Source organism: Crocodylus siamensis, chromosome 13, assembly GCF_052110815.1.
Source record: "Crocodylus siamensis isolate JL-2025a chromosome 13, ASM5211081v1, whole genome shotgun sequence".
In the NCBI taxonomy this organism is placed as follows: domain Eukaryota; kingdom Metazoa; phylum Chordata; order Crocodylia; family Crocodylidae; genus Crocodylus; species Crocodylus siamensis.
The window spans coordinates 24,711,746-24,735,514 of record NC_143407.1 but is presented as its reverse complement, the minus strand read 5'-3'; the positions used below and the strand labels follow the sequence as shown (position 1 = coordinate 24,735,514).

The window sequence follows — 23,769 nt, the reverse complement described above, 5'->3', positions numbered from 1 at the left end:
GAAGATGTTATGCTACCCCCCAGTGGTTAAAGCAGCCACTGGCAAAAGACTGCACCTAATATTTGCAGTGGATTTGTGGAAACTTATAATGAAACAACCCAGTCACAAAAATATATCATCTCAAGACTATACAGATGCAGTGGCTTCAGTAAGTGCTGTGTGTTTCTTGCTAAGACCTCTCAGCAAATCTTACAGGCAAAAAACAAATTTCTGAGTTGAACACAAAATGCTAGCAAGGTTTGAATGCCTTTATTGGGTTTTTATACAGCAAGAAGAAAGTTACACAGTTCATTACAGTACAGATTCTTGTAGGGGTTTATAGGTGCTTACTAATTTTTGGTTAGATTCAGAATATAGCAGAGGCTCTTGGGAGCAAGGAGTGCACAGTCAGGTCTCAGATAGCAGGAAGTACTGACCTACTGTGCTGAACAGCAACTTGCTAAGTCAAAAGCTGCCAAGCAAAAAATTTAAACTACATGCAGTGTTTGGCAAAGGCAGCATATTCAAAACATCAGCCCTGGGCTACCCTCTAGGGCTTTACACAAGAGCTTGTGATTTTCAAAGTAGCAGATCTATTGAAAACCAAGATGCTTCAGCCCATGAATATTGTTGTTTCAAGCAGGACAGAAGTATCCAAGAAACCACCGATCCAAGTTGTACCTTGCAGCTGATCATGCAAAATTAAGTGACAGCAAGTCCTATTGATCGCATAAAAGGTGAACCATAACTGCTTTGTATTATAGTATTAGTGCAGCTCTTTTCACTTAAAATGAAAAACACCCTGTGATCCAATGACAACTATTATACCACAATCATAATGCAAGGGTAGGCTCAACCCTGCATCTTTTGCACTCTTAGGCAGCATCCTATTCAACTCAGGTGTGATATGAAGGCATCAGTAAGAAAAAAATCCCATTCTTTAAATGCGAGGGAGAAGTCCAGATAATGAAGTATTATCTAAGCCAGTGGTTCTCAAACACTTTTTTCGTGGACAATTTGAAAATGACTGAGGGTCTCAGTGGACCACTTAATAAGCTTTTTTTTGTTCTACAAATCAAAGCACACAACTCATAATTTTAATATCAGTAGTCTTACCTTTCTAATGTGATGGATGTGCCTGTTTTTTTGAGCAAAGTTCTGGGAACTCGGATGTAATGTTTGTCAGCTTTGTCCTCAGGTCACCTTTCTGTGGATCACCTGAATGGAGTTCATGGACCAGTGGTGGTCTATGGACCAGTTTGAGAACTTCTGATCTAAGCCGCATCAGAGTGGGGAATGGGGAATAGCAGCTGGTTGCCCAAAATATCCTTGGGCTATTAATCCTTCTAGCCCAACTCAAGAAGCTTCAGTGCTGTGCTGTTAGGACCTACAGTCAGTTTCAGGGCTGCTGTCAGTCGCAAAACTTCTTGTAACGGGGGAGAGGTCTTTCGGCTAAAGCCTTAATGAAGTGCCAACAGCTGAGCACATGCTGTTCTTCCATGAATTAACCAGCAAGACTAGCTGGATTTAAACCAAGCAAATATCACTAAGCCATTTAGATGGCTACCACCATTACTTATAAGCATTTTAAAGAGGCCCTGTCTAGCCAAAAATAGGAATCATACTAAATCATAGAACTAAAGCCATTAGAAAACCAAGCAGCCTTGTAAAACCCAATGTTACTCTGAACCTGCTGTGGGAGTCAAACCTCTGGTGCTGAAAGGTTAAGTTATAGCAAGTCTGCTGTAGTTACAGCAAATCTGCCCTTTGGGGGTGGGGGTAGACCTGATAGATCTTGAGGTCCCTTCCAGCCCTAATGTCTATGAAACTTATTAAATCAAATCACTAAACACTTCAAACTTTACTTCAAATGCTGCTCCCAGGTCTAGCTAGTTTCTGCCATTATTTCTTCCCTTCCGTTAAAGTATTTAACTTTCAAGGTAAGCTGTTGGATATGTAGATAATCAATAATCCTGTACCAATTCTCCACAGCCAGAAAGGTCGAGATAACAGTACAGGATGCTCTCAAAAGTTCACTGAAGGACAAACTGACGGCCTTAAAATCCTGGAGCAGAATAAATTGCATGCAACGTGGGGAATTTAGCCAGCAGGGAACTAAACACTTAAGAATGAAAAGCAATTCAGTATCTAAGCACTTATGCAAAATTCCTATTTCCAGAATTAAGTACAAGCAGTAATCTACTTTATACCAAGAAAGACAACTCACAACCCGAAGCCAACCAAATCTTTGCGAGTGCCACAATGGGATACTTGGTTCTGCATTAGGAAATAAGAACTTACTGGTGTATATATCCTGCATATCTATATGCCTGTAGTGGTAACTGAAATTTGCTAACAAATTAAGTCCATGGCCTTTACAACACAACCCTAAGAAAATAAATCAACAGCTAACCACAGGAAATTTGGCTGGCATGCTTACTGAAAGCGAGCATTTGAACAAACGTGACAGAAATGCATTTAGTAAAGACTTGGAAGATAGACGAGCTTAAAATAAATGGCATGAAATCCGGCCTTAGAAACTAAATGCAGGCACCTGATGGGTTCGGCCCCTGCAGCAGGGAACAGATTCTAAGGGGACCACGTATTAGCCATAGTAAGGATGGCACCAATCACGTAGCAGCAACACTCAGGGCTTTGCACAGCAGAGGGTGATCGTGAAAGCGCATGCCAGAACCTTCCAATGAAGAGGTCATTGGACACACTCACCCTTCTGATTCAGCTACATTGCCTGCTCTAAAGCCAGCTTTGCTATTAAATCTGTTCCGCACAGAATTTGCAGGAATTTCAATAGGTCTTGTTCTGAACAATTGCAAGTAACAATTTATAGTTCTCCGAACATACAATTAGAATTTGGCAGCTGACATGAACACATTACCAAAAGCTTCTCCACCTGCCAAAAAGTCCCCGATTAGATTTTGTTGCTTCAAGCCACATCAAGTGGAAAATACCAGCCTAATCCAAAACTGTGATGGGGCAAGATTAACTGGACACGTGTGTTCATTCTGCTCTGGCATGATTCTCCATTTTAAGTCCCATAAGCTGCTAGTTGTATAATATCTTCTATATCTGCCAAACTTTGGTATGTCCAGCAAAAGTTTGGGTAAAATGTCAACTCCTTGTGACTTGTCATTATCCTGGTCTCTGCATACTAAGTTACACATTCAGTTGTATAAAGAAATATTGGCAGGCCCCACTTACTGGTCTGTTGGAAAAAAAAAATGAAAGCAACTTCTTGAAACTAAAGCCTGCTTTTGATCTTTGACTTGTAAGAGTTTTGCATCAAGTTATTCAAATCTCTCTCTTCAGTGTCTGTAACTGTTAGAGCACCATTTTCTAGGATTATTAGAGCACGTTCAAGGAAACCAAGCTGGAAGCACTGTCAGGAGTATTATTATGTACTTGGCAAAGTAATGAGGCAGTGACAGATCTCAGGTCTTAACTTCAAGGAAATTTCTGCAGTGTTAAGATTTGAAATGCCAAAGATGGTAGTTAAAAGTAAACAGCTAATTTATCTTGTAACACCCTATACCAAAGCTCACTAGCATCGCTTTCTCCAAGGACAGCGTACTGTGTGCAAGAGAGATACAAGACGAACTCAACTTGAGCAAGGCATACAAATGGCCAAACTGTAGCAATTTTTGCACAAAGAAGTCTGTCAGCATCTTGAAAAATTTGCAAAGCAGTACCTGGTTTCTCCATACTCATATTCACAATGTGACAGAAGCTAGGCAAGCTGAGCCCTTGAATACTTGTAGTTTTCCAGGACAGCAAAACTATATACAACTCTAAAGACAAGGATCTTGCTATAGGGTATCCTGCTCTTCATACCCCAGTACCAAAAATAAAGAAACTGGACAAGAGAAAAAAATTAATATTTGATTTCTCTTTCAAGTACTTATTGCAACTTAACCCCCTGCCCACCCCCCCTAAAAAAATTTCAATTTAGAATTAGACTTCTGTACTAGGTGGGTTTCACTGCACTGAGGATAGGAAACATCCTCTGGTTGGACAGGTTGATCACGGTCAGTTTGCCACCTGAACAATGAGCTGCTTCCACAGAAGTAACACACTAATGCGGCAAGTCCCAGTAATGAGTAGAAGTGATTTTTTTAAAATTCAGTACAGCTTATTTGATTTACAATACAAAACTTCTACATCTCCCCACAGAAACTGAAGGTTTTTCACATCTATATCAACGCCATTTACTACAGGTTATACCACTAAGTTTATCAACAAGTCAATCATTTCCTACTTTGTGCTTAGGACATGGATTTGTACCATGATATTAAAGTAAGCACAGAAAATACCCTATCCCACAGAAGCAAGCGTGCTCTTTTCCACTGCAGCCAACAAGTCACAAAGATGACCTGGCAGGAGCCGATCAGCTTGGAGTTCTGAGATTTCCAGCATTCCCCTCCAAATCATTCCCATCTCTCCTAACAGTGCCCTCCCCCACTACCTGAGTCCAATCAATGTGTGAAATATTTGTTTTTGTCAGGCAAAAATCAATCCCAGAAACAGTTCACAGACATGCCCAGATAGGGCTGATTATTTTGCCTTAGTCTAGATTAAAAGAGGCCCTGGCAAGAGGACTAGAACAAAGCCTTTTTCCAAAACCCCCCCACAGATTTTAAATCAAGTGATGCATCGAATTCTGCAGAAAGAGTGCTACTCTGCATCTAATATCCTTGACTCTGACAAATTTCTTTATTAAAAAGAGAAGCAAAGCTAGGACTGCTTTAGGCAAAATTATCTTAAGCAAAAGCATTTAGATGCATTTACCAAAAAAGTGATCACTAGTGTGCCATTCTTACTCGCTCCCAAAAGTTTTATGTTTAAATGAGAATCTCTCTTCAATTCATCTTTATTGGACTTTATGGTATACCCAAGTTCTCATAAATGTCCAATACTGACAATGTTCTCCTTTGTTAAATAGATGGGAAAAACTTCAGAAACAATGTTATATTGCAGAGGACTGAAACAAGGTAGGAGACTCACAGAAATAAAGACCAGCATTAAGTATTACTTAATGTCTTCTTTTATTTAAAAGATCATTCACAAAATACCATATCCATAAATTTACTTTCTGTTATGAAGCAGAATGTGTTAAGTGTTTGGAATTTTTTTTTTCCTTACATTTAAAAGTCAACTGTATTGACTAGAAGTGAGCTTTTATATGGGAGCTTTCTTGTTCTTAAAATCTTTTCCACATTGATGATGTAAAATAGGTCAAATATTATTGGTTCGGAATACAACCACACAAATGCATGTCTGTCTTAACTTAAGTATTAGTGTTAGACAAATGGTTCTTATGTCAGAAGCAGATTAAGTGATAGGCAGAAAGAAGGAAAGAATAGTTCTGTAAATTGCTGAGACTCTGATGTTACAAAAGGTTAACAGGAAGGAAAACAATACGGTACTAGCAACAGAGCTGGTACTGAAGCAGCCTTGCTTTCAAACAACTCATGTCCTCTTTGAGGTACCCTAGTATGTTTGTTGCTTGCCTGCTATCTGAAAATTGTCAGCACTGATGTTAGGAACCCAAGAGTTATTTCACACTGGACTTGTCTTCTCAGTTTTTTTAGAGCTCCAAGGTTTGTATGTTTTTTTCCTTTACATGACAAACTATTCAGGATCACTTTTCTCACATGCCCTCATCAACCCTGACAACAGCGCTTTTGAGGGTCAAGTAGGTTAGGCAACTGTTGTCTGGAGAAACCATTACCAAAAATCTCTACACACCAAGCAGCAGAATTCAAACCACGAAAGAGGTAAAGATTCAAATCTTGCCCATTTTAGAGGCCGTTCCAAAAGCAAAATTACTGTCAGCTGTATATGACTGCGTCAAGATGCACAGAAGATGGTGGCAGATACACATACGTGGCATGGCAAATTATACACTTTAAATAAACAAAAAAAAAAGAGAGTCAACTTTATTTGTAGAAACTTATTTTAAAAATTTACCAAACATGTAAAACTCAAATTACAAGCAGAAAGAGCCAGTCAGCAGTTATGTGCTAGAATAGGCACAGCTTTATAGCACCAACCTCAAGCTCAAGAGTGCAACATTATACTACTTGTAGACAGCCAGTTACAAAATAGTGGGATGCATCTTTCCCCTCAAGGTATGCCTACTGAAGCAAGTGCTTTCTTCATATAAATGTCATTAACTAAATTAGGCCTGCCTGCAAATTGTTTTACTTCTATCTGTTGAGAAGCAGTTTCTTCTCTGTGAACTGCCTAAAAGGACATTTTTATTTTCAGAACGAGTGCTCTTGTGGTATGTGGTAATCCTATTAGCCACTGTCACAGATGGCATCTAATTCTACAGGGTCAGGCTGTGCAAGTTACTTGAACTGTTCAATTTGCCAGGGCTCTTCAGTTTACCTCTTTAGAGCCACAGCAATTCAGAACAAAAACATGCAGGGCAGAAAAGGAGCACTGAGGAAGCCAAAAGGAAATGGCACAGAATATTAACCAAGTCTAACCTATGCTTCTAAAGTAAAACAAACCCAGAAGAGGAAGGAAAGCAGCACCTTTGTCCAGCAGGACCTTCACACAGGTGGAAGCAGCTACTACATGATCTACTGGAAACTGTGCTGCTTGGAAGGAAACAGAGAAGAGGGAAAACTCAGCACAAAGCAGGCACTAGATACAGCAAAGCCAAGAACGTACTAAAAACCACTTGTTAACAGCTGACATGCGTTCACAAGCTCTGTGTTTTCGGTTTCAAAGAGGACAAAATGTCAGATGGCAGGAATGGTAACTGCAGGGTTGACGTTCCAGCAGAGCTAGTCACTCTGTGCTGTCTTGCTTATTCTCCTGCCCCACCCCCCACCCCTCCCCACTCCCATTCCCTCTCAACCCCAAGCTCAGTCGTGCTCTTTTGCCCCTTCCTCTCGGGGCTTGGCTCCGCCAAAGATAGCAGAGTTAGGATTGGCTACTTGATTGAGGGGGGTGGCAACTGTTCGAGGTTTGAGCTGAAGTCGGGGCCTCTGTGCTCTTTCCTCTGGAAAAAGAAAAATAAGATTGTGAAATTGCCATTGAGGACAATAACTTAAAAATTGGAAGCAAAGACTGTTACGTTAGTTTTACTGGGGATGTAGGTTCTTCAACAGTGGTTTCTACCTTCTGTTGGCTCTCTGAAGTCCATGGAAGTCCCACGGAGGGGAGGTCCATCTCTAAAGCGGCCAGTCCCTCCCCCTGCCAGTGGAGGACCTGTTCGCCGATCTCCAGGACGAGTCCCTCTGCCCCGACCTCCTAAGAAGTCATCATCTCTGAAGCCTGCAGAAGGAAGATGTTGAATTTGGACAGTGTGTTTTTGCCATATTCCAAATCTAATGATATCTTACCGGCTGTCTGGAACACTGTGTCAATGCCACCGCAGTCAGTCCAAAACACTACGCTGGTTTTACCACAAAAAAAAAAAACAACTTATCATCTGGATGGGTTTACAAGTAAGCTTATTACTGAAAACCCAAGCATAGCAAGCTTCTGACTCCCTGAAGGTTTTCAGTGAACTATCATCATCCATTCAGCATCTAACTGGCTGCCACAGATTTCAACACAAGACACCTTATCTGTTGTTAAAAATCAAATTCAGCACTTCGTAAACCCTTAACAAGTCAGAGTTTAAAAAAAAAAAAAAATGCTACAAGCACCATCTGAACTGGTATTGCTATATTTCCCAATATTGTGGCATCCAGCTCAGAAGCTACTTACCCAGCTAGATATTTATGCCATGCGCACATTCAAACGGTAGCAAGCTTTGGAGATGTACTAACAAGTAAAGATCTCGTTGCAGTCACTACCACTAATCTGGGAAGAGGTCAGATGACTACACACCATGTGCAGAAGCAGGGAAGGCCAGTGCTGGAGCAATGCAGTGCTGCTTAAAGTAAGACTCTGTAGTAACCAACTAAAACACCTTGCACCCAATTATTTAAACATTTAACTGAGTATTTGCCATAAAGTCATTTCAGCTAATGAACTAGTCTATTATGAATTGCTTAGAGATCAAAGCATGCTGTACGTTTCAGTCAGTGATCCGTAATAGAGGATGGTTTTACAAATAAGCTTATTACTGAAAAGCACAGAATAGCGAACTTCTGATTGCCTCAGGGTTTCCATGAACCATGGTCATTCATTCAGCATTTAACTGGCTGCAAAAGATCCCATATTTTAATGAAATATCCTCAATGAAAGGTACCAGACTAACAGATTAGGACAGGAATGTGCTCCAGGCTGCAAAACAGGTATAGTACAAGCACTAGCACTGCAAGCTTCCCACCTACTTGATGCTTCAAAAAGCATACTTCAGTTTCAGACTACACGAACTGATCAACTGCATTAACTGTTCCTCATACCACAAATCCATTCAATTCATGCAGAGATGGACAACTGCCAATTTTGCATTTCAGCATCTCCCCACCAGAAAATGGACCAAACCCACACTCATTTCACAGAGGACTTTGAACAGTTATCAGATGACCACTGCCCCCCAACAGGAAGGTGTTGTTTTGAAGTAAAATCCATTCACAGAACAAAATTTAAAAAAAACAAACAATAAAAAATAAACAATAAAATAAAAAGAAATCAATGGCTGCAGGCTGTCACCAGCTATTTGCTCTACAAGCTCTGTCATTTGCGGCTGTTTGCAACAAACTTGCAAAACAAAACAAAAACACGTGGAAAAAAGTTCTAGAAAATATTTATTGAAATCTTTGTTTGATAAACTTGATCTTTTGGGAGAAGTCATTTCTGACCCTTTAGTTTGAAGAAAACATACTTCTACCTGTTGATAGTGGCCTTGTATCAAGTGCCACCTTCTGCTTCTATTCAGAAGCAAGTTCTATTACTTACTTTTGTCTGTCAAATTAAAAGATTACTTTGTTTTCCTAACTACACCCTGCAAATAATACTTTCCAGGCGTCACATTTTGCATTCAACATTCAGGACACATCACCTTTCCTCCAAATTAAGATTACTCCATACAATTCATCATCACCCTTATCTTATCCTGTTGTGTATGCCAATGGAAGCCTGCTTGCTAGCCATTTCTGCTTAAGCCCACTCAGATGACCGATTTATAATGCAATAAAAACTGATTCTCAATGAGCAGCCAAGGGACAAAATGTAAAGACATATTAATTTATGAACTTTTGCATTTCTTATGCTGCCTCTCAGTAAGAATATAAATACTGATACCAGCATTGAAGTCATCCCTGGAATCCCATCCACCTCCTCTTGATTCTCGAGGACCTCCTCCTCCCATTCCTAGGAAAAAAGCCATACATCAGTTTGATCAGGTCTGACGCTGTGTTGAAAAAATGATTAAGTAGACACGGAACCTGAATTCCAGTCCTCCAATAGCAGACCGACCTTGGTTGAAAATTTAGGCTGCTTAAGTCAGTCAGCATGCTGCCTACTAGGCCTGCGTGAAGCAGCTAGTGTTCACTTCAGATTTGGATTCGGCCGATTTAGGGGACAGCGATTCAATTTGTGACACGAATCATGGTCCCAAATCCATTTGGCCGAATCTGATTTGGAGATTCAGCTGCAGCCGAATTGGCCCCATCCCTGCCCAGTCTCAATGGCTGCCCTGCCTAACCCAGCTCCCAGCCTTCAAAAAAAAAAAGAGCCCCCACTCACCAGCACGTGATCCCTGCTGCCCCCCACTGCCCTGCACTGCATGGGAGGCTCTGCCACAAGCTCCCAGAAGCTGCTGCTGCAGCAGCCAGTGAGTAGAGGGGGGGGTTTGTTTGTTTTTTTAAAGAGCCTGGAGCTGGGGCTGGCAGGGCAGCCATGGGTCCTCCCCCATGGTCTCTCCCCCCCCACCCCTCCTACCAGCACAGAGTCCAGGTCAGCTCCCTGGTGCAGCGAGCAGGGACTGCCGGAATCTCCGAAGCTCTTTGAATCTTTTCTAAATTGATTTGGAGGGCTTCGAATCGATTAGGATCTTTTCACTGGTCTCCTGATTCAATTCGCATTTGGAGATTCAGCCACTGAATCCAGCTGAATCTCCTCCGAAGTGAATCAGCACCCAAAGCTTTGCATAGCCCTATTGCCATCAAAGGTGCAGAAACTATTTCAGAGAGTAAGAATATTCAAGTGAACTCTCAAGGGACTGATAAGACCATTTCTTTTTAATACAAATTAAACACACTTGAGTCCAACTCAGGGAGGCAATGGTAAGGAAGGCAAAAATTCCTGTTCATCATAGGCTATTTCACAAGCATCAGATTAACTGGTGCACTGATGTTAAACTACTTATTTTCTATGCCAGGGATCGGCAACCCCTGGCACACATGCCAAGTGTGCCACGCGAGGCCCTTTTACTTGGCTCGCTGCAGCACAGCTGTTTAGAGCCTCCCTGTTGCAGCCGGCCCCAACTCCACTTAGCTGCTGCCAGGAGGCTCCAAACAGTTGTGCTGGGCTCCTTCATCAGCACGCCTCAGAGTGGGGGAGGCAGGCGAGAGGCTTGAGGCAACGCAGCCCCGATCTCTCCCCCCACCCTCCGTGCCCAGCACAGAGGTGATGAGCCTGACGCAGTTGTTTGGAGCCTTCCAGCTGCAGCCAGCCCCAGCTCTGGGGAGCTGCTGCCAGCCAGGTTCCCAGGCTGCTCCCAGCAGGCAGCTGGGACGCTGCAAGCCCTGCTGGGAGCAGCCTAGGCTCCAGCAGCTACCCAGAACCGGGGTAGCCGCTGGCAGCCACAGAGCCCAGGCTGTGAGGCAGAGGCACAAGCAGGGCATCTTGCCATGTAACCCTTGCCCTCATTTTGTTTTTCTGCCATGCCAGCACTCTGGCACCTTCCAAGGTAGGCAGTGTGGTGTTTTTCGGCACTCTGGCCAAAAAACGTTGCCTACCCCTGTTCCATGCAGTGAAAAAGTAGTAGCAGAATAGACTTTTAGACTGTTGACTGTACTCTATAAGACACCGGTGGTTTTGCTCTGAGCCAGGATTGACCATGCATTCAGATCTTGGAAGTACAGAGTTTCAATCCTATAACCAAACTCAGGAGTAGCAATAACAGAGCTAAAAGGGAACAAGCATCATATCTGCTCTACATGCAATTCAGGCAGAAAGTTCATCCATGTGTGCTTTTTTAAAAGCATTTCTCACCCTTTTAGCACATTTAACAGCTGTCATTTAATAAGAGAAGATCACCTCTTTCTTCAGGTCCGCCACCTTTCCTGAAGCCAAAGCCACCTTTGTCCTTATTTCTGCCCTCTGCTATGTCCACTCGGAGTGTTCGGTCACCCAAAAGCTGGTAAAAACAGAGGGGAGACTCTTGTATTTATTGGGCAAACTGGGTTCCCCAAGAGTTCTAATCTTCTGCTCGTCTTTTCATTCAAGGATTAAATACTTACTGCACCATCATATGTAAGAGCTTCCTTAAGTGATTCCACCTCATCGAATTCTACATAACAAAATCCTGCAAAAAAAAAATCTAGAAAGTTAGTACCAGTTTTAAATAACTTATTTATCAATATTTACCCTGATTTCTACACATCTGCCCCCCACTTCCTATTATCCCCATACCAACAAGCTGAGAGCAGAAGTGACTGAGATAAGGACTACAAAAATGTGGCCCTCAAGAAAACAAAAGACATAGCTTTCAGAATACACACCAGTGCTAGAAAGGATCTGATGAGTTATTTTGCTACAGCCGGCTACTAGCAAATATGCGCAAGTCAGAAGTTAGCTTCTTTTAACACTGCAGGTTCTCACGTCTGGTTAAAGATTTTATTTCTTTGCCTCTATGGGTAAGCAGAAAGTTTACAAGTGCATCCCTGAGAAGGGCTGGCTCTTCAAGTTTTCCAAGATTAACTGTAGCATCGGTGGGGCTGCAATAACAGGTCTGAGTAAATGCCACAGCAAAAATGTTACCAGGTTAATTTTAATGTCAGTCCTACTACTGTAGTATCTGCCCTCTTCTGGAATCTTCCTTGCTAGCAATTTCATAGAAATCATAGCTTTCTTTCTGCTCCAAGCAAACTTTGCAGAAGAAAACCCAAGAGAATAATCAATTTCCAGGTTCCTTGCAGAGGGCAAAAAATTCTACTCTTCTCACACACATCACCTCCATTTCCTACAAACAACCTCTAGATATAGATTAATGCTCTGGGATCAGCCACTTCATATTCACGTATCACGCGCTAGGAAATTCACAGAAGTCACTGGCAAGGAAGAAAGTTGCACTAAATTTGCCAGACTAGAGCTGGCTTTAAAGAGAGAGAACCCACAAAGTTAAAGTAAATGTACACTTACAATGAGTCACTCTTACCACTTGATTAGTCACTTGTAATATAAGGAATAATCACACCTTTACATTTGCCTACCTTTAAATTTGTCCGTTTCTTTGTCTCTGACTAGTCGTACACTCCTTACACTGAGATCCTTAAAGATTGCATCAATATCTCCTTGAACAGTGTTGAAGGGGAGATTTCCCACGTATGCAGTGAAAGGGGGTTCTGTTGGCAGATCTTTCTGCTTACGGGAACCAGCAGCACCACTACCCCGAGACCTATTAAGAAATACAAAGTTACAACCCCAGTAACTGCCACTGTGTTTGCATAATAATCAGTGCAGTTAAGTTACTGTTGGACTCTGGTTTTAAGTCACTGAGTTAACTGGTCAAACATTAGTGCCTCTTTACAAACTATTAGGCAAAACTGAAGAGGAAACTGCCTGAGATGCTACATTAACGTTTCCATTCTGAATACTCGACAAAGTAGGTTGTTGCCTCTGCAAGCTCATACCTCTCTAAACCAATTAGGCTCCATGGTGCCACTCTGTTTTACCTTCTTCAGAAATTAAAAACTTACAAATTCAATAAGAAGCAAATTTGCTCACACTGGCGCACCACTGCACCTCAGAGCAAATAGAAGGAACACTCTGGAGGCAAGGAAACTTGCCATGTTTTCTTGTATACAATACACCCTAAGAATATTACTATTCAAATAGTAAACAAATGAAAAGTTAAAAGTCTGGATTTCAAAAGTCACAGGTAACCAGACTGAAGTAATGTTTTAATATAGCTAAGTGGACGGTAGTCATCTTGTTTTTTGAAAGACAAGAATAAAGAAAAATGGTTTTTCCAACCTTATGCCTGTATAGAGCAGAGAACCTGCTCTTCAGCTGATTCACCCTCCCTTCCCTACTTAAAAAGGAAAAAAGGTGATTGCTAACATCTCTGGAGGTGGGTCAACCAACTCCCTCAGTGGTCAAAATAGTAACACAACAGCTGCTACACTGTGGAGCAGGAATTGACCTAGGATGCTTCTATGCCAGGTCAAAAAAAAATCAGCTTAACCTGCTTAATACGCATGCCCCAATTTTGGGAGGCTGATTTTTGGGAAATCAGATGACCTGTACCATGGCAAAGGAGGCTAAAAGTCCCAACTTGTGCTTTTTAAAAACAAACATCTTTGATATTTACTCAATTTAGTGATCTAAATTTATACATCTTTAGCTAGTTATTAGTCATCTAACATTTAATTTTTGCTTTTTTCTAGTTAAAGCTGTTTTTATAAGTCAGGACAGGATACTTCCAACTGCATCAGTCACCTGCTGTAAATAGCAAGACATTTAATACTCAGGTGATCACAGAGTGATAGAAAATAGCGGTGGAAGGGACCTAGGAGGTCATCTAGCCCAACCCACTGCTCAAAGCAGGACCACCCCCAACTAGGTCATCCTAGCCAAAGCTTTGCCTAGCCAGGTTTTGAAAACCTCCAAGGGTGGAGCTTCCGCCACTTCTCTGGGTAACCTGTTCCAGTGTTTTACTCCCCTCCTAGTGAGAAAATTCTTCCTAATTCCCAACCTAAACGTCCCTTGCTGTAACTTGAAGATGGCCAGAGGCAAGCTCTGGTACTATGAAAATGCACTGTTTGGGCTCCAGAGCCCCAAGTTGGAGCCCTACTCCACTCCTGTGCTGAAGTCTGTCCACAGCTGACTACAGGTGGGTACCTGATCATTGAGGCTGTACACTTTAAAGTGATGTGACAATGCTGGTCACGTTGCTGCTCCCTTATGCACTGCTGGTTATAGTCACTATTTTAACCACGGTAGCTCAATGAGCCATTAGGCTCAGATGGACTTTTGCCTTGGAAAAATACTCGAATTAAACGCAAGTAGCGGGTGCGTATCTAACAGTACTGATAAATTCAAAACGGAGTTGGTTTCAGACAGCAGCCTGGAGGCCTAGTGGAGAGCTAAATGTCACAAATGTTATCCTGCACAGGGATCATTAACAGTCATGAGCTCTTGCAGCAACTGGATCAAGAATCAACAATGCAGAGCTTGCTGAAGACATTATCCTAGAATAATATACCAGAAAACAGTGCAGAGGCTACAAAGTTTTGCTACAGGACTGAGAAAAAGCCAAACCACATTGAATATCCACTTGTTCAAGAATAGCAAAATGAGGTTGGAAAAGATGGAACAAGCAAAGCACAGCGGTTTTCAAGCAGTGCTCTCAGTTCGTAAGCATTAAGACCCATTTGGCCAACTGCTGTACTTTTTGTTGCAATGTCATTCATGCCATTGGTAAAGCAGAAATACAGCTTAAATGAAAGCACAAGAAAGTGCTGTTTCAACACAGTGTTTAGGCATGCATCAAATCCTTGTATCTGTTTGAAAACTGGCCTCATTTCTTGCCTAAATGTCTGCTGCTGTACATGCAAGTCTGCTTGTCAAACAATGGCACTGACTCCCAGCTGCAAAATTAGTGTCAGGTTCTCTCTCCCTTGATTTTATCCCTGCACTAAAAATATGTTTGCACATTGCTGCCCACCCATCATAAGGTTTACAGCAATAAGGTTTTGCTTATGAATGCTTAGAAGTGATAGCTTTTTATCTGACAATTTACAATCTTTTTCCCCACAGCACCACCTCAGGATTGAAGGCCAGTCTGTATCAGGATGTGCATAACAGGCAGTTTCTCTCCAAGGCCAATGACCTCATCACTTTTTCAAATTTACATGCAATGATCATAATATTTACCAAGGACAACCAATGATGCAAGTAACTTTCACTTCTGTCTAGAAGCTGGATGCCCAGTGGTTCTAACATGTTTCCCGTCACCTACACATACCCCAGCCTTTGGAAGCTCATCTACTTTTCAGTTGTCTTGCTTGCTTTCTATTTGTTCTCTCATTTCTCTTCCCTCTACCATTTTTACTCATTTTTGTTTTCCTTCCTTGGAGAAGTCCTCGTTACTCTAAATCACTAGTGCCAAGATTTCAGAGACATAGCTAGTAAGCCAATGTCATTTTTGAGCCTATTGCCGAGGGCAGTGTTCTGCTTTCAAATATCATGATCTCTTACACCCATGATACTCAACCAAGTGATTCTCACCCAAGGTGCTGCAGCACCAGACCTTCTGAAGGGTGCTGGGATGCGTGAGGAGGTAAAATGAGGTGTGATGACACGCAAATAAGTGCAGGCTCAAGGTTGTCTCTGACTGGTCAATCCCCCATCCCCACAGCGTGGCCCCTTTGCAATGATTATATATAAACAGTTGGGTTTTTTTAATTTAATGCCACTCACTTCACAAAAAATTATAGAGGAATGCCCTGAACGGTTGAGAACCACTGCCTTACACTAAAAGCACAAGGGCAGATGCATGTTTACCAGCATTTACTGTTATTCCAGGACCAGCTCATATACCCTGACATCTGGGTATATATCCTACAGGTTTCTTTAAAAGCACTTATGCTTGGTATTTCATCTGTCTGTCTGACATGCTTACAACCGATCTGCAGGCAATAGGCAATACCCAAAAGCTGGAGTTGCCAAGGCCATATGTAGCAGGATAGGTTATAGTCTCAGAAGACAGAGCTTTACAAGCCTTGTGGAGGAAACTCCCCAAAAAATGACTCGTCTTCTGTGCGTCTTCTCTTTTGCGACAAGGACAAACCCATCCTGAAAAGCGCTAAATCAATTTTCATCCTTTTACCACAGATTTCTGTCATTTTTTAGAGAAAGGAAAAAATTGAATTTGATCAGAAGAGATAAGAAACTATTATCTTAACATTTCCCTCTCAATGTGCACACAGCAGAAAACAATTATTTTCAGAAGAGAATAGAATTGATGTGGAAGCAAGCCAGCGAGATAGTTCCAATTCAAAAGCAGATGGTGAACTATCCTAAATTCATAACTCATCTTTTGTGCTATAGGGCTAGTAACCCTATAGAGAGCTCAAGAGAAAACTGAAAGCTGTCTCCTGGAATACTGCTGTTGGAAATATAGCGTTCTCTGTTAGTGAAATTGCTAGTAGCTTAAAAACAGTCAAAGGTCTGGAACAATGCACTTTCAAGTTCAGTCATTCCTTTTAGCAAAAACCAAGGTATAGGACACTAGAACAGCGGTGGCCAAAATAGGCCGTGTAGCCTGGTGGACTAGATTCGGGCTATTTCATCCGGCTTGTAGGTGCCCACCAATTAACTGTATCCCACCCAGCCCACATGCCTTGCTCTCATCCTCATGAGGAAGGGCTCAGCCCAACCAGCAGTTTTTGGGCAGGGCTGCTGCTGCCACTGCTGCAGCTGCTGGAGGACCTGTTCAGCTTCCATAGCCCCCAGCATCTCCTCCTCCTGTCCCTGCTGCAGCATGTAGGGAAGTGGTGGGGAGCAGTGCGGGCAGGATCACTGCAGCTGCACAAAAGCACAGACCCTGCACCCAAGGGGACAGCAGGAGTGCAGGTGGGCAGGGGATGGATGTGTGAGGTGTAAGGGAGGTCAGGGGGAAGGTATGGAGACACCCATACACACACACACTCTCCCAAACAGTGCACAGCCCCCTGCCACCAGCAGCAGCAGCCTGTGATGGGCCCTCAGGTTGTTTGTGGAAGCGCAGCCACCTGGCAGTCTGCACCTCTGGTTAGTTCTGGGAATGGCACACGGTAGCAAGGACTGGAGCCAGATTGGCACTCTTCTGCTGCATGGAGCTGCCTGCAGTGCATGTTCAGCTCCTGGCACTCATGTGCCACTGGGGGAAGCCCTGCACGATGGAGCTGGTGGCCTGGCCCCACTCCCTGCCACCACATGCAGCTGCTAGAACTCTGCTGGAAGTGGAGGGGAGTCCCACCCCCTATTTCCTGGTGGAGTCCCAGCAACTACATGTGGCAGCAGGGATCAGGGCCAGGCCACTGGCTCCCCCGGGGGCACGCAAGTGCCAGAAGCTGTGGGTGCATTGCGGGGAGTCCCATGTGCTAGAGGGCCAGTCTGACTCCACTCCTTGCCACCACATGCAGCTCCCAGAACTGCGAAAGGAGTACTTTAAGGGACAAGTGGAGGGGTTAGGGGCAGGACTTACAGCCAAAAGTTTGTGACGAGGGGGTAGGGCTACCCTTGTGGCCTTCGACAGCTCACCAAAACTCACAGAGGCCCTCCAGCCAAAATAATTGCCCACCCCTGCATTAGAAGCTAGTAAAAAGTTAACATTTAGTGTTTTTAAATATTAGCTACCCAACGGCAGCGGCACAATAAAGTTTCCAGGTCCATGAAGTGAACTCCAGAAAAAAAAAAAAAAAAAAAGAGAAAAGAGTGGGTTGCAATCCATTACCTGGTAAAGGAAATATCCTAAGAAAGATCACTGGGAAAAATGTACTCTGAAGACTCGAGAACAGTTGTATAAAAAGGATGAGATGTCTTTTCTATTAAAGACTGGTAACTGATAGCCTACAATACTGGCAAGGCCTTAATCATTAATGTTAAATGGACAAGATAGATATGTGAAGAACCAAGAGGTGGAAAATGAAGGATGGATCTGTTTTCAGTCACCTATAGAAACAATTGGAGGAGATGAATCATAGCTTTTGCAAAACTGGCCACAGGCTTCAAAGATTCCAGGTTTCTGGGCTTAAACATTATACATTAGCAGCCAGCCCAATTATAGAAATACTAAATGAACACAGCTGCACAGGAAGGCTACTGGGTGCTTACACTTGGTTTTGGTGACAAAATTTGAGTGACATTTGAAGTGTCAACCAGCACTTCATGCTTAGTTGTTTCTTGCTCCCCTCCCTACCCACTCCTACGTTGCTTTCAAGGTTCTAGACCAAAGCTGTGCTCTGTGACTTCTGCATCACTTACTGGCCAGTTTCTGGACATACAAGCATTTGTCCAAACACAGAAAGTATGACACCTGTGCCCATTATATGGAAGCGCAACCAGATTTCCTTTTATGCAGACAACAAAGTTATGCAGCTTCTAACACAGTAATCTCTGAAAGCTACTGGCAGCAAACAATCTTTCTTTTAAGTAAACAAATGGGTGGACACTAACACTAGCTAATTTTACTTGAATCTTCTCTACCACTCCATAAATGTCTACAACAGTTATTTAGTTTTACTTAAATCTTCTCTACTACTCCATGAATGTCTGTAACATTTATTCTAATGCGCTGTACTTTGTCCCTGTGGAAAATAAGGCACAGTTCCACAGCTTCTAACTCCACAATTTTACCTCTGTTGAGCAGCAAACCTCAGGTATACCATACCCTCCAGGATGCTTGATGGTGCACACATTTAAAGGATGAACTATATAAATATGGAAATAAGTCAGGGATATGAATTTCATCATTAAAGGAAAAGAAAGTTAACAAAACAAGATATGCAACTTTTTAAAATCAAAGAAAGGGCTACATCTTAATGTCTTCATCAACTGAACCACTCTCAAATGCTACCAAGTCAATGGATGCACAAAGTGACATGACCCTCTTAAAGATACCCTGACATTGTGGAACAAATCCTTTCCCCAACACCAAAAAGAAGCCTCAAGTGCGTACGTGCAATCTGAGGTGCCCCAAAAGCTTCTGAGGTGCTACAAAATGCACCCCGTGCATGCAATTTGGTTCTCCACACTGCATATTTGCAGCACAGGGACAAGTTTAGGTATCATGATATCCTGGTATCAAAAAAAAAAAAAAACCAAAACACCATGCCAAAAAAACAGGGTGGCGCACATGACAGCAGCATGTGCTGCCCAAAACTGGAGCCTAGCTGGCAAGGGCCATGCTCCAGCTGCCAGGCAGGTTCCGCACACCCGAATCATTTCTGCTGCAGTCCTGGGAGGCCCCCAAGACAAGGCTGCTGGGGCCAGCCCACTTACTGGCCCCAGTCTCCCCTACACCATCCAGAGCAATTCGCCCCACACCAGAGTGAACATTCAGGTATTCCCCAGAGACGAGCAGTTGCACAAATATGTGCTGCTGCTCTTTGTCCCTGGGGAAATGCATGTGTGCACTCATATGGAAGCACCCAAGGTGTTCCAGTTATACTCATCATCTAACTGAGGTACTTTAATATTTTACAATAATAAATCTAGCTTCAGCATTAGGCATCCAGGTTCTATGGCTGTAGTTTTTCATTCCACCTTTGGTTTAAAAAAGGAAAAGAAAAAAAGCAACAGAGGATAGCTTCCTCACCCCTTTATATAACAGACAAACACTAGAGCCGAAAAAGGCTGCCCCCGAAACTTTTCTGGTATCCTTGACAGGTTTTGACAAGTTAATTTCTTAGGCTTGACTTCTGTATGATTTTTAGATCATAACAGGTCGTGCAAGTTCAACAGGCTACTTTATTCACCTGTTTCACCCTGTATGAGTCAATTATGCAAATAAAAGTAAAAACGCCACTTCAAGGGAAAGCAGCAACATTCCTACTCCTGTCTACCTTACTCAAACAAAAGGAAGCACCGACTCTGACTTAAGGAGATAGCTGGTTTGAACTACAGGAATGCATTAGACTGCCACCCCATTGTTATGCAGCAAAAGGTACTGCATTTTTAACTTGTGCTATTGTAGCACCCAGGACTCCCAGTTACAAACCAGAGTCCTGCTAGATACTGTACAGTTGGGTGCTGCCCCAGATATTTTAGATAAATGACAATCCCTGTCTGTCATAAGCATTCACAAGAATAAGCAAACAGTGAAACAATACTAATCAGCACAACAGACAACGATAAGTGGAAGTGAAAGGCAAATATCTGAGATGGTAAAACAATGTTACACTTCAATCTGTGCTTGAAAATTAAACCAGTTTCCATATGTATTTCTATTTGACACAGTATGAACAGTTTCCATTGGTCAAAGCATTATGACTTTATCAAAACAGAAGCTATTATGTTAAGTCTCAATGGATCATGCTACATTAGTCCTACAATCAGAATGAATTCAATTCCTGAAATGGACACGGTACAGGAAGAAATAACTTTAGAATTCAAGAAAATGGCATTAATTCAGAAGCATCAAGCATAAGATTTAACTGCATTCCAATTAAGTATTTGTTTCTATGAAAACTAAAACTAAAATCAAAGGGAACATATTCTTTCACCTATAGATATTTGCTGGTATCCTAGATACTAGGGTCCTGGGTAGGACTAAGTCCCATCTAACTGGCGGGATGGGTAAAAATGTGGCAGGACTATGCATGGCAGGGCAGTTCCTATAAAAAACCCACACAATGTTGCACCCTCCAGAGTAAGGCAAGCACAGGGCACCTCAAAACGCTAGCCCCCATCGCCGTGTGGGTACTCCTTGGTTGGAGAAAGGCTAAGGGACACCATCCTGACAGAAATGCGCCCTTGCTGAGGCATTAGGCAATCAGAAGGAGTTCTTACCTGCTGTTCTCTGCAAGAAGCTACAACAGGGCAAAATGCGGCCCATGGGCCAGATGTGGCCTGCCAGGCCATTCTATCTGGCCTGCAGGGCCCCTAAAAAATTTAAAGAATTAATATTAATCTGCCCCTGGATGCCTGTCACGAGGTCCTCGATGGCTTGCCAAAGCTCAGTAAGTGGCCCCTCCGCACAAAATAATTGCCCGGCCCTGAGCTACGTCAACTGAGGTGCTGAATGTCTGGACTCGCTCTGGCTTTTGAATGGTCGAAAGGAGGGTTGGTAGCTCTTGGGGAGCCTCTGCTTCTACATACTCTTGCCTAGGCACATGCATCCATGACCTTGGTGTGATTGTCACAGGACTCCATAGAAGCAGACTCATCAGCCACCTGACTAGACTTCTTACACATCCACCATGATCCAGAGTATCAATGGTTGCCTACTAGATACTTGCTGATCTCCCCGATTTTGTTTTGGTCATTATTAAAGTAGAAAATAAAGTAAAATCTGCCCTTTGCTTAAAAGATACACTGACCCCACTGCAGCCCTTAGTATTAAAATATAGGTCAGCGTTAATAAACTCTCTCAGGACAGACCCCTGGCTTGCCTGTACAGACCCACAGGAACATGGCTCTGCACTGTACAAGCCACACGGCTCCACGGGTGTGCAGAGCACAGCTCCTTCAATGCAACTTACACGTGTACCTAATGAGCTGAGGGCCCAGGCATTGGGAACACAGCAGCTGTTGGGAATATTTGAGGGGAAAAAATGCATTAACGCTAGGTTACTTAAATTGTTATGTCTTGAGCTTTTTACAGAAACTTTTGTTCACCAAGTGCCTCCACCACTGCTCAATATCTAGAGTTGCTGGAATGAATTTTAAATTCTATTATTTCAAGCTATTTTCAAATTAGTTCCTATTTTAAACAGCCTATTTCAACAATTGTTGCAGCACCGGGACACCAACTACCATTGTCACCCTGCTTGAACCCGTGGCATTTTAACTGTGCCTTGCAGCTGTGTGACAGGGTCAGTGGTATAGTTTTAGTAACATCGCATTTACTCAAATCCAGGACAAGGGTGTTAGTAACACCACCTTTACTCAAAACCAAGATGAGGGTCCATCCCCATCCTCATTCAACATGGGGAAAGAATAGCCTCGTCTTGGATTCAAGCACCAGCCCGGGGAAATGGCTGCAGAGCTCCTGCTCCAGGTCTGAGCTGCTGAGCGGAGAGGGGGGAACATAGCCACGGGTCTGGTTTACAGTTTCTCCACTGACTGGTTAGCAACAAATATAAGACACCGCCCCCCCCCCCACAAGAATTAGATCCTATATATGAAAAGTGAGAACAAATGTACACAGCATCCCACACAGAGGATTTAATTAACAAGAGGATTCTCCCATCCACTGCCAGTTTAGATTCAGGTACTTGAGCAAGGATTTGTGCAGGCAGGTTTGGATAGGGAGGATCCTGCCCCGGGGCAGGGGGCGACTAGACCTTCAGCCCCACTTCCCCGGGGTCGGGTGAGGGGGAAATGAAACCCAGACAACGCTCTTCTCCGCCGGGGGCCCTGCTCACACAAAAGGCTGCTTCCACCGCCCAGGCTCTGCCGCCACCCGACGGCGCAGAGGGGCCGGGTCCCCCTGCGCTGCGGCCTGTCTCCAGCCCACCTTTCTGCCCGCCCCGCCCTGCCCCGCCCGGCGGCAGGCCCAGGCTCCCCGGGGACCGGCAGGAACCGCCTCCCGCGGCCCCGGCCCCCACCCCGGCCCGCGCTCACCCGCGGCCGCCGCCGAAGCTGCTGTAGGCCCGATCGTCGTAGGCATCGAAGTCCGCCATCGCCGCCTCAGCCGCCGCCTCCCGCGCGAGCGTGACAGGGCCGCGCCCGCAGGTCCCCGCGCCGCTTATATACGGGGTCCGCGCGGGGCTGTCCGCCGTACTGCCTGCGCCGCCGCCGCCCGCCTCGCGGGGCTGCCCTGCGCGCTGCCTGAGCTGGCGCGCCGCCCCCACCACGTGGGCCCGGCCCGGCCCGGCGGCGCCATGGGGCGTCACAGCGCGGCGCGGGGCCTCCGCGCGTCACAAGGGTTGGGGCGCCCGCCGCCCGCTGTCCCGTCCCGCCCAGCCTAGCGCAGCGCAGGGGGGCCGGGCCTCGGGCTCCGCCAGGCCCGCGGGTCGGGCCCGGGAGTGCGGGGAAGGGACGAGAGGAAAGGGAAAGCGGGTTCTCCTCTCAAGGAGGAAACTGGGGGGGAAGCGGCTCTTCCCTTGCAGCCTGGCGGCTCCCCCCTCCCCCCTCCGTATGCCACACACCTGTCCTGCACCCCCCGCCGTCCCCCACACACCCCGCTGCCCTGCACACCCCCCAGTGTCCCCCCCCCCACACACCTATGACCCCCATATCCCCCTGACATTTCTATACACCCCCCACACACACCCCGTGTCCCCCATGTCCCTCTGCACACCTCCTGGTGCCCCCCCATGCCCTGCACACCTCCATGTTCCCCACACCCCGTGCCCTGCACATACACCTCCAGTGCCCCCATGTCCACTCACCCCCCTGTGCCCTATACATACACCCCTTTGTGTGCCCCTTCCCCCCACATAGCCCCTATGCCCTTTGCATATACCCCCATGTCCCCCCCACACCCCCTGTGACCCATACATATCCCCCTGCTCTGCACACACACACACCCATGCTCCACCCCCCCATCCCCCACACCCCTTGCCTCCTCTCCCCCATGGCCCCCCATGCCCCACACACACACCCCTGTCCCCTGCACCTGCAGGATTCCCCCCATGCCCTGCACCCCCCCCCTGTGTTCCACAAACACACTCCCTGTGTCCCGCGCCCCCCCCGTGCTCCTGCACACCCTCCCATGCCCCAAGCCCCACACATACTCCTCCACCTCCCATGCCCCCTGTTACCCCCCACAAACCCTTGTCCCCACCCATGGCCCCCACACACCCCCGTGCCCCAAACACTCCCCTGTGCCCCATATGTTTTCTATCTAAATTATTTACTGGGTCTGGACTGGCTGTGGATGTTTACACGTGGGTGCTGGTACAAAAAAATTTGAGACCTGCTGTGCTAAAGGACTGGTCCAGCTAGGCCAGGCTCAGGATGATTAGGGATTTCCAAGGGGAAGAAAAC

The 23,769-nt window shown here is 44.7% G+C and overlaps 1 protein-coding gene across 1 annotated transcript; it reads right to left on the bottom strand.

The window, feature by feature from the left end:
• Window positions 1–227: 227 nt before the first annotated feature.
• Window positions 228–22,559, bottom strand: EIF4H (eukaryotic translation initiation factor 4H). Its single transcript, XM_090026328.1, has 7 exons — window positions 22,402–22,559; window positions 12,342–12,526; window positions 11,370–11,434; window positions 11,167–11,266; window positions 9,208–9,276; window positions 7,129–7,284; window positions 228–7,009 (listed from the first exon to the last, which is right to left on the bottom strand). The coding sequence occupies exons 1-7, from the start codon at window positions 22,458–22,460 to the stop codon at window positions 6,873–6,875; spliced, it is 771 nt and encodes a 256-aa protein (XP_089882454.1). The 5' UTR covers window positions 22,461–22,559; the 3' UTR covers window positions 228–6,872.
• Window positions 22,560–23,769: the final 1,210 nt, after the last annotated feature.